At 47.0% G+C, this 15,710-nt stretch overlaps 1 protein-coding gene across 2 annotated transcripts in view; it reads left to right on the top strand.

Annotated features, from left to right (window-relative positions):
* Window positions 1–14,862, top strand: part of LOC134858676 (uncharacterized) — a 48,034-nt gene extending 33,172 nt beyond the window's left edge. For both annotated transcript variants that reach the window (XM_063874684.1, XM_063874685.1), the window contains exons 2-5: window positions 1,618–1,722; window positions 5,372–5,514; window positions 7,220–7,320; window positions 11,137–14,862. In XM_063874684.1, coding sequence (XP_063730754.1) covers window positions 1,618–1,722; window positions 5,372–5,514; window positions 7,220–7,320; window positions 11,137–14,840 — 4,053 coding nt within the window. In that variant the 3' untranslated portion in view covers window positions 14,841–14,862. The remainder of the gene's footprint in view (window positions 1–1,617; window positions 1,723–5,371; window positions 5,515–7,219; window positions 7,321–11,136) is intronic.
* Window positions 14,863–15,710: the final 848 nt, after the last annotated feature.

Raw genomic sequence — 15,710 nt, 5'->3', positions numbered from 1 at the left:
TTACGTCGTTGAAGAACTCGCGGGGTTGCATTACGTCGTTGAAGAACTCGCGGGGTTGCATTACGTCGTTGAAGAACTCGCGGGGTTGCATTACGTCGTTGAAGAACTCGCGGGGTTGCATTCTGCGTTGAAGAACTCGCGGGGTTGCATTACGTCGTTACAGACGTCGCAGGGTTGCATTAGCCCGCTGAAGATGGGTTGTGATGCCATCAAACGAGGCTCGCTGCGGGGCTACAGTCAGGATAATTGTCCTCTTCAGCAGGCACGCTCAGACGTTAGGAATAAAGAACACAAGGAACAAAGCAGCATAGAAATAAGAAAAATGAGGACAACTCAAACAGTTCAAAGCAGCTGTCTGAGCTGTAGAACCTTTAAGGTTGACAAAAAAAAAAGAAACTGTCTCGGGTTGCATTACGTCACATTTCTGAGTTCTACAAACTAAGCTAAAGTAGCATTCATGCTTACTATTTTTTGTACGTCTGATAAAAGGTTAAAGTTTATCATAAACATTTTAGTTTGTACGAACAAATGATGTCATGAAATTACTCGAAGACAGAAAGGAAACCCAGACTAAACTTTAAATCAGGCATGTCCAAAGTCCGGATTTAATACGGCCCGCAGCGTCCGTTTTCTCATATATTATTTATGGCCCGCTAGCATTGTCAAACAGACTCTTTAAAATGTAATTCCCCAGTCTGAGGAGCCATGATGCAGTTTAAGCCGATGGTATTTGCGTTTCCCTTTGCTGTTCAAGACGCTTTTTGTTCTGGGTGGATCCGCGCAAAAACCCGGAGCGGTACAGAGGTGCCTTTGTTTGAGGGCCTATGAACTGGATCGAGCTCATGTTGGGGTGGAAACCAACTGGACTCTCTGCTGAAGCGGACTGAACTGTAGACATTCACCCAGCACACACTGATCTTACATGTGTTACTTTGCCACGGGAAATATAATGAACAGAAATGGAAATTGATATGTGATTTATTCTGTATTGCATTTCAGTGACGGAGGAGATACATCCCGTATGAATGAATTTGGTTATGGTTTGATGAACAATTTCTGTTTCAGATTTACAGAGTTTAAGGTATTCCATAGAGTTTGTTCAGTGTTACCTCTCCAGATCTGGATGAAAGGTGATGGTTTTAGAGTTGCTCACGCCTGCCCGAGTGGATATTTGGTTAGATTGCCATTTGAAAAATAAGATAGTTGTGACCATTGTTATATAAAGCTGTGTTTCTTTGTTTAACACATGTCAGAAGGGACTATTGGCCCCCGGTCCACGTTATCAAATCCGTCCCTCTTTGAAGCCGTCTGGACCCCCCTGCCTTAAATCCTCAGAGTTAAATGCTTTCAGTTTTACAAAACAACATGCGAGCAGATTGGATTTAAGAAGAGTAATTGTTCAATCTGTGGTTTCCTCTCCTCATCTTCCAGGCGTGTTTTGTATGAAAACAAAAGCTTTGAGCGCCTGAGGGCCAAACATATCGATTAAAAGAGATCTTTACAATAATCAGGCTGTGAATAAAAAACCAGACGTCCTAATGGCTCGATGAATCTCAGATCACCACAGAAACACTGGGAGAGAGGCTTCCTGTTTAACTGGTGTCTGTGTCTCTGCAGGAGGAGGGAGACTCCAGCTTCTACTGCGAGCTGTGTGATAAACAGTACGTGAGACACCAGCAGTACGACAACCACATCAACTCCTACGACCACCACCACAGGCAGGTGAGTCACCACACCTGAGCCAGCGCCCACTACCCTGATCTATCCTGGGGGGGAGTAGAGAGTTTACTCAAGCACTGCAGTGAAATACACTTTACCCTCAACCCTAACCCCTGAAGACACTAGGTCTAACTATCTGATAAAACAACCAGAGGCCGAGAGCAACAAGGGATAATTACGCTACTGACCTGAAGAACACTTTAGAGTCCAACCCTACGCAACTCCTACGACCACCACCTCAGGCAGGTGAGTCACCCCATTTGAGCCAGAACCCACTACTCTGATGAGTCCTACAACACAACCAGAGGCGGAGAGTAACAGGTACATTCACTCAAGAACAGTACACCTTAGACTACCAAGGTACCCACAAATCTGATTCCTCATATAGAGCAGTGGTTCTCAAATGGAGGTACTCGGTCCCCTAGGGGTACGTAGTACTGCAGTCGGTACGTGAGATTTTTGAAGGAGTTAGAGTAATGAGAAAATAGAGGGACATTTTTAAAAGCCGACAGTCGACAAATCTGAAGTTTGAAAAGAAAATCCAAAGGAAAATAAATCAGGAGGCAAAGAAACCGACTGCCCGGACAAAGTGTAGTAGCTGCAGTCGCCTCTCTGTCTGAGAAGGACCCTCAGTGAAGCTCCAGCCCATGCTCCTCACTGAACTTATTAAAGGATCAGTTCAAAGCAGCTGATCTCTCTCAGGGTTACTGCAAGATGTCATTGGTTTGCCATCAATGTAGTGCTGATGTGAACATGTGGAATGCAGCTTTCAGAGTCTCTCAGTCACAGGTTGTGCTTTTAATGAATCAGACACTGACGGTGCAGCTGTTCCTCTCTATAGAGGATGTTTTCCTAACCCAGTGGTTTTTGCCCTGATCAGGGGGGACTTGGCTGACATTATTGGAAAGAGTTTGAGAACCACTGCTTTAGAGGAGTGCAGTGAGGACGTGTTTTTGAATGCCAACCCAAATAGCCCAAAATTAGCCGCCTTCAGCTTAAGTTTTAAATGCAGGACGTTTAACAGAGTATTACCAAATTAACAGAGGTTACAGATCTGAATACCTCCTCCTCCTCCTGCTCCTCCTCCTCCTTGTCGTCCTCCTCCTCCTCCTCCTCCTCCTCCTCGTCCTCCTCCTCCTTCTCCTCCAGACCAAGGTCATGGATGTATTTCCGTCCCCCGGCCAGCTCTCTGCTTGGGTTTCTGTTACACACTCTGCGGTTTCCTAAATCACACAAACAACATCAGCTGACTGCAAACTTCTGCAGATTGATTTTACGTCGGGAGAAGTTTTCAGTTTCAGCGTGTCTTACTCTCTCTGAGGAAATCAGTCATGTTGATCAATCCGTTTAGGAAATAAAGAGGATCCTTCTAACGGCAGAATTCACCTGAGAGTCGACCAGCTTTCTTTCCTGAAACATCCCCCAGAGAGGCCTGTCTGAACTTTAATGTAGTAAAGCTGGTATTCTAGCATATTTCAATGGGGCATCTCTGCCAAAATGTCAACAAATATCAGCTGACAATAAAAATAACACTTCTAATAACTTTCAATGCCTTAAATAAAAAAGACTAAACTGCAAAATATAAAATACAGTCTTTGTTCAAAAGGGAAGACATCCTTTAAATGTGTGTATCATTCAAGAAATCCTTCATCTCTGCAGGAGAATGCTATTACACTTCCATCAATAAAACACATATTAATATCTGGAGCGTTCTTCCAGGTAGAAATCAATACAGCATGTTCAGTGATCACAGCTGATCAATAATGCTCTCCTTCCACTCCCTCTGGGGAACCACAGGGATTTTAGCCTCATGCACTAAAACTAAGGGATCACAAACATTGAAGCTCATTTGTCCTATTATCCTGACATCACCTGAATGCAGCACATCTCTTAACGAGGAGGGAAACTTAATTGGTTCCCTTTAATTGGCCTCTGATTTGGCTCTGCTACAAAACATTATTTGGCCCCGCAGGTTTCGTGTTTTTTCTTCCCGTAAAGTTGCTGATTGACACACAAGCTGTAATTATTACTCAGATATGTAACTGCAGGCTCGCACGGTGTTATTTTTATAAATCTAAATCATCTTGAAGTGCCCGAGCATGAGTCCCGCCCCCACACCGAGCCATGAATAGAAGCAGAAACACTTTTAATGATCTGCTCATGTCGTAGATATAGATACTCCTCATCAGACGCATTAAAATAATACAGAGCCTTATATCTGTCCAAAGACAGAGACTAAATACAGCACATGAACATCATCTATATCTCCATTACCAGCAGAAAGATGATCAATACTGTGTTTCTACAGCTGTAATGAGAACAGAGTAAACATGTTGATGTGTAAACATATTCTGCAAACATGTATAGCAGCAGACGGCCTCTTTAAGTAATGTGGGATAAACTGGCGGCTCCTCTCCGGGAGAATCCGTCACAGAAACCCTCCATTTCCAACAGGAGACGAGACCGTGACTGACCGTGTGTGTGTGTGTGTGTGTGAGAATATTACGGCTACAGAATCCATTTCCTGCGTGTGTTGCAGTCTCCAACAATATGCCCTAATCGCTCTGCATCCTCAGTAAACCTGACGACTCGGCACGCTGAGAGAAAACATCTCATACTCATTATCCTTTCGCTGTCTCCTTGTTTCCTCTCCTTATATCCTATTCTCTTCATTCCTATCCACTTTTTATTTGTTCCCTTACCTCCTTTCCTCTCCTCTTTCTCTACTATCGCTCTCCCTTCTCCACTTCCCTTGTGGACTTCTTTCCTCCTCCCTTTTCCCTTAGATCTGTCTCCTTGATTCCTCTAGGTGTCTTCTTTTCCTCCACTGTCTTTTCCTTTACTCTCGTTTACTTCCTTTGTCTCCTTGTTTCCTCTTCTTCTCAGTTGTTTCCTGTCCTCTTAATTCCTTCACTTTTTTCAGTTTCAGTGCATGTAAATGGTCTGCAGAGGCTAAAATCCTTGAGTTTTTCTCCCACAAAAATAGCTTTCAGAACATTAAATCATTGCATCATGTTCCATAGAGACAGCTGAACATCCTGTTTGACTGTCACACAGGTGTTTATTACATTTCCACCCCCCCCCCCCCGCTCACCTCTCTCTGAGTTTATTAAAAAATAAAATAAAATCAGCTGCATGTCTCTCTCTCTCTGTGTGCCGCTTATCCCCTCGCCGTCCGTCTGTGTTCTGTCATCTGTCTGTCTGCGATATGAACCCCCGGTATACTGTTATTATTATTATCTGTGACACACACACACACACACACACACACACACATACACACAGTATCAGTATCTCCGGCTTGCAGACAGAGCGCAGTAAGTGAATTAAGCCGGACCGGACTAAAGCTGACACTGGCTGACTTAGTAGGCACGATAAACACACACACACACACACACTCTGATCTGACAGACACAGCAGATAAAAGATTGCAGTCGGACGCAGAAGCTGAATGCTGAGCGACCAACACACAGCATCTTATTCTTCTTATTTATTTCCTCACTCCTCTGCTTTTCAGAGTCAGAATTGCTTTTTTCCCGTCCCGCATCGAGGGAATGTGCATCATGACTTTGTGCAGATAAAGAGAATAGATTTTAAAGTAAAAAGTATGCACGCGGTATTTAACGGCCTGTTGGTGTGTGTCTCCCTGCAGCGGCTGAAGGAGCTGAAGCAGAGGGAGTTCTTCAGATCTCTGGCCTGCAGGAGGACCAGGAAGAGGAGGGAGGAGAGGAGGGAGGAGAGGAGGGAGGAAGAGAGGAGGCTCCACCAGCATGAGGAGGCGAGGAGCGAGGAGTGGTGAGGAAGACATTGTTATTATTATCCAGTAACCTGCTGATTATTTACATCGTGAAGGGAATGAAAGTGTGATCAATGTCCACCAACGTGGAATGAAAGGTGATGTCCGTGCACAGATGTTCCCTTCATTCACTTTATAAAGTTTTAGATTCTTTATCTTCAGTCAACTGCATATATCTTTTCTCTGATGCCGGTTTAGTTCTATTCCTCTTTGAGATGTCTGTACTTTAGCTTTGTTTGAATTGCGATGCCTTGTTTGGTTTTCAGCTGCTGCGACACAAACATTTCCCAGTTTGGGATTAATAAAGTCACCCTTACCTTTTATCTTATTATATCCTACTCAGGAAATGCCTAAAGTTCCTTAAAGTGAACAATATCTATCTCTTCCAGATCATATTTCAATTAAGGGGTCAAACTCTAAACGCGTCAGGACACTCGCGCTCCTATTGGCTCACCCTCCAGCACATTGTACGTGATAGGCTAAGGGGCGGGACATCTCTGAGCGATTGACCAATCAGAGCAGACTGGGGGTGAAGCTCCTCGTAAATATCTGGGACTTTTAGAGTGTTCTGCCCTTTAGTGCTGTTTGCCTATACAAAAATAAAAAAATGGAATTAAAAGCCTGTAAGAAAAACACACACACACACACACACACACACACACACACACACACACACACACACACACACACACACACACACACACACACACACACACACACACACACACACACACACACACACACACACACACACACACACACACACACACACACACACACAGGTCTGGAGACAGATGCTGCTTCCCTCTGAAAGCACAACACGGTGAGAGTTCATCCGGAGAGTTTCCAAACACAGAATTTAGTTTCTTTAAGACCTGAATATCTAAACGCTAAATTAAAACCTGAGGACGCCCACGCAGAAAAACAGACGCATACAGCAGAAAATAGTCCCCAAAGACACGCTTAAAAAGTGCTTTCACAGTGAACCTGTGAATCTGGACCCTGATGAACATTGGGAAGTATATTTAGCAGCTGGAGTGACATGTTGATCACAGAGCTCCTCCTCAGCTAGATCAGCTCTAACTGGTTCCCTGGTTACCGCAGCGTTGGCCCGGCAACCCAGAACAAGCATCTGATATATCATCATCTCGCTTCCCTCTATTTATTCCTTTAGTTGTCTCCTTGTTTCCTCTCCTCTTCATTCCTTAACTTTTGTTGTCTACTTGTCCTTCTTTCAAGTTTCCTATCCCCTTTTTATTTGTTCCCTTACCTCCTTTCCTCTCCTCCTATTCCCCTGGTTTTCTCCCTTCTCCACTTCCCTTGTGTACTTTACTCCTTTCCTCCCTTTTTCTCTAGCTCGCTGGAGCTCATTTCCTTGATTCCTCTATCTCTCTTCTTTTCCTCCACTGTTTATTCCTTAACTTTAAATCCATTCCTCTACTCTCGTTTACTTCCTTTGTCTCCTTGTTTTCTCTTCTTGTCTTTCTTTTTTTTGTGGTTGTTTTCTCTCGTCTCATCCTTCCCATCCTCATCATCTGCTTCCTTGTTTCCTCCTCTCCTTCTTCTTTTCATTCATCCACTTTCATCCTTGCTTTTCCCTCATTTATTCTTTCTCTCTCTGCACCAATATCTTTTTTTTTACATCCTTTCCCCATCTTATTTCCTTCTCCTTTCCTTGAGTAATTTCCTTGTTTCCTCTCTCAGTGCTCCAGGTTCTGGTCCCATGTTCAGATCCACCATGGAACCAGGAAACCAGACTGGACCGGACTCAGTGCAGAACTGGAGCGACACGACACTGGGAACAAGTAAGAACCATAATCTGTATAAAAGACATTAAGAGTCATGTGACCGTGCTGTAGTTCCTTTATAGCCCAACATTAGCCTCCTTTAGCTTAGCGGTGGAGACGTGAAGTCATGTGACCGTGCTGTAGTTCCTTTATAGCCCAACATTAGCCTCCTTTAGCTTAGCGGTGGAGACGTGAAGTCATGTGACCGTGCTGTAGTTCCTTTATAGCCCAACATTAGCCTCCTTTAGCTTAGCGGTGGGGACGTGAAGTCATGTGACCGTGCTGTAGTTCCTTTATAGCCCAACATTAGCCTCCTTTAGCTTAGCGGTGGAGACGTGAAGTCATGTGACCGTGCTGTAGTTCCTTTATAGCCCAACATTAGCCGCCTTTAGCTTAGCGGTGGAGACGTGAAGTCATGTGACCGTGCTGTAGTTCCTTTATAGCCCAACATTAGCCTCCTTTAGCTTAGCGGTGGAGACGTGAAGTCATGTGACCGTGCTGTAGTTCCTTTATAGCCCAACATTAGCCTCCTTTAGCTTAGCGGTGGTGACGTGAAGTCATGTGACCGTGCTGTAGTTCCTTTATAGCCCAACATTAGCCTCCTTTAGCTTAGCGGTGGTGACGTGAAGTCATGTGACCGTGCTGTAGTTCCTCTATAGCCCAACATTAGCCTCCTTTATCTTAGCGGTGGTGACGTGAAGTCATGTGACCGTGCTGTAGTTCCTCTATAGCCCAACATTAGCCTCCTTTAGCTTAGCGGTGGTGACGTGAAGTCATGTGACCGTGCTGTAGTTCCTCTATAGCCCAACATTAGCCTCCTTTATCTTAGCGGTGGAGACGTGAAGTCATGTGACCGTGCTGTAGTTCCTTTATAGCCCAACATTAGCCTCCTTTAGCTTAGCGGTGGTGACGTGAAGTCATGTGACCGTGCTGTAGTTCCTCTATAGCCCAACATTAGCCTCCTTTAGCTTAGCGGTGGTGACGTGAAGTCATGTGACCGTGCTGTAGTTCCTCTATAGCCCAACATTAGCCTCCTTTAGCTTAGCGGTGGAGACGTGAAGTCATGTGACCGTGCTGTAGTTCCTTTATTGCCCAACATTAGCCTCCTTTAGCTTAGCGGTGGTGACGTGAAGTCATGTGACCGTGCTGTAGTTCCTTTATAGCCCAACATTAGCCTCCTTTAGCTTAGCGGTGGAGACGTGAAGTCATGTGACCGTGCTGTAGGTCCTCTATAGCCCATCATTAGCTTTAATATGTGGAGATTATCCTGCTGAATGAATCCCATTGGACCAGGGAGATGCTGCCTTCAGGGTCCAACACTGACTCTGCTGCTTTAATGCTCATAAATCTGTGTCGTCAGTAGGGTTAAGAATCTAAAATCTGTGTATTAGATGTTAAAACGGACGGATGAGAAGAAGAAGGAGTATTCTTCCCAGAAACACAAAAGCCCAACCTCATATCCACGTGATGAAGAGCAGCTCCGGGGGCTCGGTCGCAGTGGAAGAGCATCAGACTGAAAATCAATTGATTTAAATTGAGTTCCACTTTGGTGAACTTTGTCACGAGATTCCCCGCCGCTGAGCGAGCGCTCGTCGCACAGGGCTGACATTTCAGTGGATATAGAGCTGCATTAGCACACCACCAGAAATACTGAATTAAATACCACTATAGTCGGGGGGGGGGGGGGGGGGAATCAAATTCTCCACTTCCCGCAAACGTTTTCTGTCCTTCAGTTTAAATCTTCTCCCAATGAGGCTGAACCTGTGTCTTTATGCACTGAAAGGTTAGGAAGCTGTCCCGGTTGATGCTGAGATGCGTGTTCAGGTTATTAGAAATGGTTGTTGGTTTGTGAAGCGCTTTGTGTATGGAAAGTGCTTCTTTCCATTGATCTGATTGGATTAGTCGTCTGATTGGCAAATTGGTCTTATACGCCCAAATATTTTGTGCTCGTTAGTCTTACTCTGTCGTTCCCAATTAGTTATTTCACCCCCAAAAAACATCCAATTGTCTGGTAGACTCTAGAAGACAGGAGTGGATGGTACCAGTCCCTTTAATTTAAGGGTGATTGCATGTTTCAGTGAAGCTGCAGAGCCTCGTGTGGGCGCACATCGCAATGAAAATACACTCTTATCAAGCTGCCTTCACTCTGGACCCGACGCACAAACAGTGATGTCTTTCTCTACTTCTTTATATCTTATTTTGGTAAAATATGCCTTTTCAAAATAAGCGGCCCCCCCTCTTTCCAACATTAACATTAAATATTAAAGACATTTCTTTTTATTCCGCCAGTAAAAGTTCATGAAGCTGGATCTTTGTTGTTGGGCAATAAAGGTTAGAAAACGTTGCTTATTTCCCTAAAAGCAGAGTTTTGATTTGGGTTGTGAAGTCTTTGTGTTTAAAAAGTACAATTTAAATAAAGTTTGATTTGCGTTGATCAGGCGACGGATACTTGTGGTTTTTAATGCCTGAGATTTCTTCAGTTTTTGTATTATTTCCATAACAACTTGTCCAATTGTCTGTGAACTCAGATTCAAGGTGGTGCTTCTGCAGTCTCTTAAGATCTGACAAATAAATCAATTAGCCAACACCTTTATGGGTCTTAGTCCATTACAGATCTGTACACTCGAGGACAGCCCTATGTATTACATCAGTAAGTTCAGCATAGAAATAATGCAGCCAGTAGAGATTGAATATAATATACTGTATATTCAAAATCTGTTATAAGTTTGTGAAGCACTCTTTGTTCCCTTTTGTGAAGGAAAAGTCCAATATGATTAACGCTTGATTGGATTAGACGAGTCGTCTGATTGGTCGTTTTGTCTTTAGCCGTCTAAGATTTCTGCAGCTGATTGGATTAAATTATTTTCCATTTGAACGACTTCTGAGGAAAACACCAGCCAACACATTCGTACGAGTGTTAGTCGATTTCTGCAGTCGAGCAGAGCAATATTTATCACATTTCAGCTGAGGCTTTTAATGCTTACAACACATGCAATGGATCATCTACAAAGACCCCAGAACAATAAGAACATTCGCCTCAAATAAGACAAACCCTTGAGGTGACGGTGCGTTAATTCAAATGGCATTTCATTTATTTAATGGCGAAAGATGTAGGTTTAGTTTGCAACGACGTTCATCACTCTGGAGCTCGTTCCAGCCTTCTGGAGCCACCAAACCTAAACTAAGCAATATATGTCTAACTCCTTGATGGGAGGATAAATATTGAAATCTCGCCCGAGTGCACGATCCAATCCAACAGCAGCGACCACGGAGCTGGATAAACAGCTGTGAACATGAGCAGAGATACTCCCTCCATCATCTGAAATGAAGAAAGCGTGATCGCGAGGCAGCAGCACTCTGGAGGTCTGAAAGAAACCTTCAGCTGTCATCCTGCAGGTTGAGAGGAGGCTGAGCCCAGAGCAGAAGTCTGACGGCTGCATTTAAAGCTCTCCGAGCGCTTAATGGTTCCTCTCCGAGTGTTGGAAGGGTAATAATTTATCCTTCCCACACTGTAACAAAGCTGGGGTTGAGTGGCGTTACTTTAAAGTCCCCCCCCCCCCCCACCCACCCCCCCGGGTGATGCACAGAGGGATGGATGTCTGGCAGCATGGTGTGCAAAGCACATGTAAATGACATGTCGGAATAATCTTATTTCCCCCCTTTCTTCCGAGCCCCATTCATCCCTGTGCTTACGTTCTGGAGTCGGTCCCACGCTTGTTCTTCACGCTGAGACGTGTTAAAGCAACAGAGAGTAGCGGTGAGGAGCTGTCCTGTCGGTGTGTTCCTGTTGTGTCGTCACTGTCAGCTGATTGAATCCTCTCTCCTCTCTTTCAGAGCCTCACACCTCGCTGATTCTCCCGCTGGACGCCGGGTGCTGGGCGTTCGACCCGACGGACGCCAACAGAACCACAACCTCTGCCAGCATCCTCAACGAGACGCAGATGGACTACGATAACGTGTCCGCCACAGAGAACCCTTGCCCCAGAACCAGCCACTTTAACGAGATCCCCTGGGCTCGCAATTATTTAAGCCAGCCCATTACTCCCAGTAACATCCCAGCAGCTGACGCCACAACTAATGGCTCCAGCAGCTCCTGCAAGAAGGTCCAGACCAACGTCCAGAGCAGAGTCCGGCCCGTGTCCTTTTCGCTGCCCAAGAGGAGCTGCCTCCTGCTCCACCAGTCAGCCGCCGTCTTCATCCAGGCCGGGCGGGGGTCCGGGTTGTCGGGGAAGCAGGAGGGTGTGATGCTGCAGGAGAAGGTCTCAGATCAGCAGCTCAGATCTCCAGTTCCTGCAGAAGTGGGTCACTGGGACAACGGGGACCAGAACCAGTGCCCTGTTGATAAACCTGGAATCCAGCACTCTGGGACGATTATGTCCACTGAGAGGGGGACTGGAGGCCATGTTCCTTTATGTAATGGCAGTGTGATCCCAGTAGAGGAGTCTGGGAGTGAAGGCCGGGTTTCCTCACTTAACGACAGCGGGACTGGAGCTCAGATTTATCTAAACAGTGGGGTACCAGGGCCGGTACCAGGGCCGGTACCAGGGCCGGTACCAGGGCCGGTACCAGACTCAGTTTGCAAAACCCACGACGATTTGGACAATCAAGAGGTCGACCCTCCCCAAGGTCTGGTTTTCCCCGCTCAGTATCCGCCCAAAACATCGTCTCCTGGGGTTTTAAATGAGACTTTAAACCCGACTCAACCCAAAGAACCGAGTGTCCCGCCTCCAAACCGCCCCGCAGAGCCGTTCTGTCGGGTCCTGAGCCGGGACGGCACCCGGGTTTTCCTCTGGCCGTCGGAGATGGTCAGCTCCACCCGGACGTCGCCTTCCATCTCCTTCAGCATCAACCCTCTGCTGTACGACTTCAGAGCCCACCACAGGGCCCGGGACGGGGGCGAGGGGGGTAGGAAGCGAGGGCCGGGGGAGGGAAGGGGAATAAAGCCGGCTGTGATCAAACAGTCCGGGCAGGGAGTCGTGGCGGGAGGAAGGGAGGTGAAGACAGATGAAAGGGGAGAGGAAGATGAAGGGGGACAGGCAGGAATTCCTGAGGAAGTTGCAGCCCATTGTAGTGACGCCGCTCCGGACCGCTGGGGCAGCCGGGATGAAAGGGCTTTAAAATGTGTCTCTGCAGAACCGGGCCTTAAGAAAACAGCAAGCAGGAGGAAGAGGAGGAGGAGGGGAGGGGTGAGGAAGAGAGGAAGGAGGAAAAGAGGGGAAGAGACAGAAAGGAGAAGGAGGAGGAGGAGGATAATAAGCTTTGAGAGTCAGACGCTGGAAGGCCGAGGAGAGGAGAGAGTGAAGAGAGAGGAGAAGGTGCCATTAAGTAATGTGAGGAGAGGGGAGGACGGGAGGATAAAGGGAGATCAGACGGGAGAGCGGGTGAGGGCAGGTAGGAGCGACGAGAGGAGAGCAGGGCTATTAAGCAATCTTCCCGTGGCTGGGTGTAATCGCTGCAGCCAGCTGCGTCTGCAGGTGGAGAGCGAGCATCAATCCCAGCAATCAGACCGCAGGAAGCTGCTCCGCGGGGGGGAGGCATGTAACCCAGCGATTAGCCCCATCCCCGGATCCGCTATAGAGGCACCACGCTGTCCTGCAGGGGTGGAGATGCATGAAATTACAGGCGGGCGGTTGGGGGAGCGCAGGAATCTGATAGGAGGCGAGTGCAGCCCTGTGATTAGCGGCGCTTCTTTGCACGAGGCGGCAGGAATCTGTCTCGTTCCTGCTGCACCTCCCGGGGAAACAGCATGCCATACAGCGATTAGCCTCGTCCCCGCTCCCGTTACAGACGCAGCGTGGCGTCAAAGACAAACAACACAGCGGACAGAAGCACAGCGGAGAGGCCCATCAGACGTGACCCCGCCTAGGAAGGCAATTTCAGAGGAAGGGAAGGCGGCACAGAAGAGGAAGGTGGAGGCGATGGAGGACGGGGAAGCACCGAGGAAGAGGAGGAAAAGGGGAAGGAGGCAAGCGAGGAGGGCGGCATGTTTTCTGAGAGAGGACAGAGCGAGGCGTGGGGTGAGCGCTGACCTCCAGGAAGGCCCGGAAACACTGGATAACTTCCTCTGCAGAATAAAACACCCTCTGTGTCACGAAACAGAGGACACATTTAGCTGTGACACACTAGTTGACGAGGGAACGAGGAAGGATTGCATGGATGAACTTCTCAGAGACCTTCAGTGTGAGGAACAGGACACTGCTCGAGACAATCCGACTGACACACACAATCAGAGCTCTGAGAAGGACGAGGAGCCTTCTCCGAGTCGTGTGGACAGACTTAATGACACACATGGGGACATATTAACATGTAGCACCACTCATACTCACCACCGTCAAAGTGAAGAGAGGCAAACTAACAGTGGTGAAGCATCAGGTTTCTGTGAGCAGACTGCAGCTCAGAGCTCAGAGGCAAAGAATAACCAATCAGAGGAGGATAAAACCAATCACTTTCAGACTCAAAGCGTCCTCTCTGATGCTGTGATCGATTATAAGTCCTGCGGAGGTATTGACGGTGGTCTGTGTGATCGTCTGAGCAGAAGTCATGAGTGTAATTTGGACCTATTAGCACGTAGCACCAATGCTACTCATGCAAACCATCGTCAACACAAGCAAACACAGGGTGATCAAACATCAGAATGTTGTGCAGCTCAGAGCTCAGACGCAAGCTACAGTGATTTGAACACATCAGATAACCAATCAGAGGAGGATAAAACCAATCACTTTCAAACTCAAAGCCTCCTCTCTGAAGGTATCGATCAGACATGCGACAGGAGTCCCGGCACTGATTGTAATCACAGTACTGGGGACCTATTAGCATGTAGCACCAATGCTACTCATGCAGACCACCGTCAAAGTGAAGAGAGGCAAACAATTGGAGCTAAAGCTTCAGGTTATTGTGAGCCGACTGCAGCTCAGAGCTCAGAGGAGGATAGAACCAATCCCTTTCAGAATAAGAGCCTCCTCTCTGATGCGGTGGTCGATTATAAAGCCTGCGTGGGAGTGGATCAGAAAGTGAACAGGAGTCACTGCGCTGCTGTTGATGGGAGGAAGAAGAGGAAGCAGGAGGAAGAGGAGGAGGAGAGGAGGAAGGCGAAGGAGGTGTGGGAGAAGCAGTGGGTGAGGAGGAAGGAGAGGGAGAGGAGGAAGGAGTTTCTCTACGCTGAGAAGAGGCCATGTTTCCCCCTCCCTCCTCAGTGCATCTTCCTCCCTCCTTCCCTCTCCTCCTCTTCCTCCTTCTCTTTCCGCCATACCATCATCCAGCATCACCTCTCCCTGTTGCCTCCCCCCTCTCACCTCCACTCTTACCCCCATCTGCTCCCCTCTTTCTCCCCCCATCTCAGTCTCAATCCTCCTCCTCCTCCTCCTCCTCCACCCCCTCCTCTTCATCCCCCTTTCTACTCTTCTTCCCCTATGTCTTTCCTGGACTCCCCCGCTCAGTTCCCATTGGCGGCTGCGTTTCATCCCATGCAGAGTCACCTGCCGCCCCTCTACCCTCCCCCCCCTCACCCCGCCGTCCTGCCCCTACAGGTGTTGTTCTAGAAACGCTTAATTGAAATCCTCATTAAAGGGACAGTCCCACTTTATAAAGGGAGTAGTTTGCACGAGTCCTGAAGGGTCAATCACGTCCTGCTTCTCCTGTGTTCGATTAATCAACCTGTCAATAAACTGTTTTTAAGATTTTGGATGAACTTTCATTAAGTACTGACACTAATCCATGCAGGAAACTAACCATTTACATGAGCTAAATAAAACACTTTGGGGAATTTACAGCGATGTTTGGAGGTGTGAGGTGCTGCTCACAAGCATCATGCACAGGTTTAATAAATACTCTCAGAGCCTGAACACAACACACAGCTCACACTGAAGGATAACCAAAGGAGGTTAAATAATAATACACGTTTAAATCATGAGCCACCAATTTGGCGATTTTGGCTACTGAGTTAGCTAACATTTGCTAACCAGATGTTAAATGGGTAGAACGTTGGCTAGCTGAAGTAGATAGCGAACGTTCACTATCTAGTTTGATGGATAGATGGAGATAGATAGCTAATGTTCACTAGCCAGTTTGTAAGCTAATTAGCTAACATTCACTAGTAAGCTAAATAGCTACGTGGGTAATGGAGCGACGGTGCATAGGGTGAATATTTCTGATCAAAGTTTTCAATATTCCTTTTGCAAAAGCATTATTCTACAGACCTAATGATCACAGTCTGGTTTGGGTCAAAGCACACAGGGATATTGTGAATATACTTTTTGATGACAAAGAGATTATTGTTTCAGAAGAACACGACGCCACTGGAGACGCCACACACAATCAGTTTTGAGAAGGACGAGGACTTAATGACACACCTGGGGACGTATTAACATGTAGCACCACTCATACTCCCCACCGTCAAAGTGAAGAGAGGC

The sequence above is a fragment of the Eleginops maclovinus genome, chromosome 22 (genome assembly GCF_036324505.1).
Source record: "Eleginops maclovinus isolate JMC-PN-2008 ecotype Puerto Natales chromosome 22, JC_Emac_rtc_rv5, whole genome shotgun sequence".
NCBI classification, from domain to species: domain Eukaryota; kingdom Metazoa; phylum Chordata; class Actinopteri; order Perciformes; family Eleginopidae; genus Eleginops; species Eleginops maclovinus.
The sequence above is the reverse complement of the archived record's forward strand: the minus strand, read 5'-3'. Positions and strand labels throughout refer to the sequence as shown.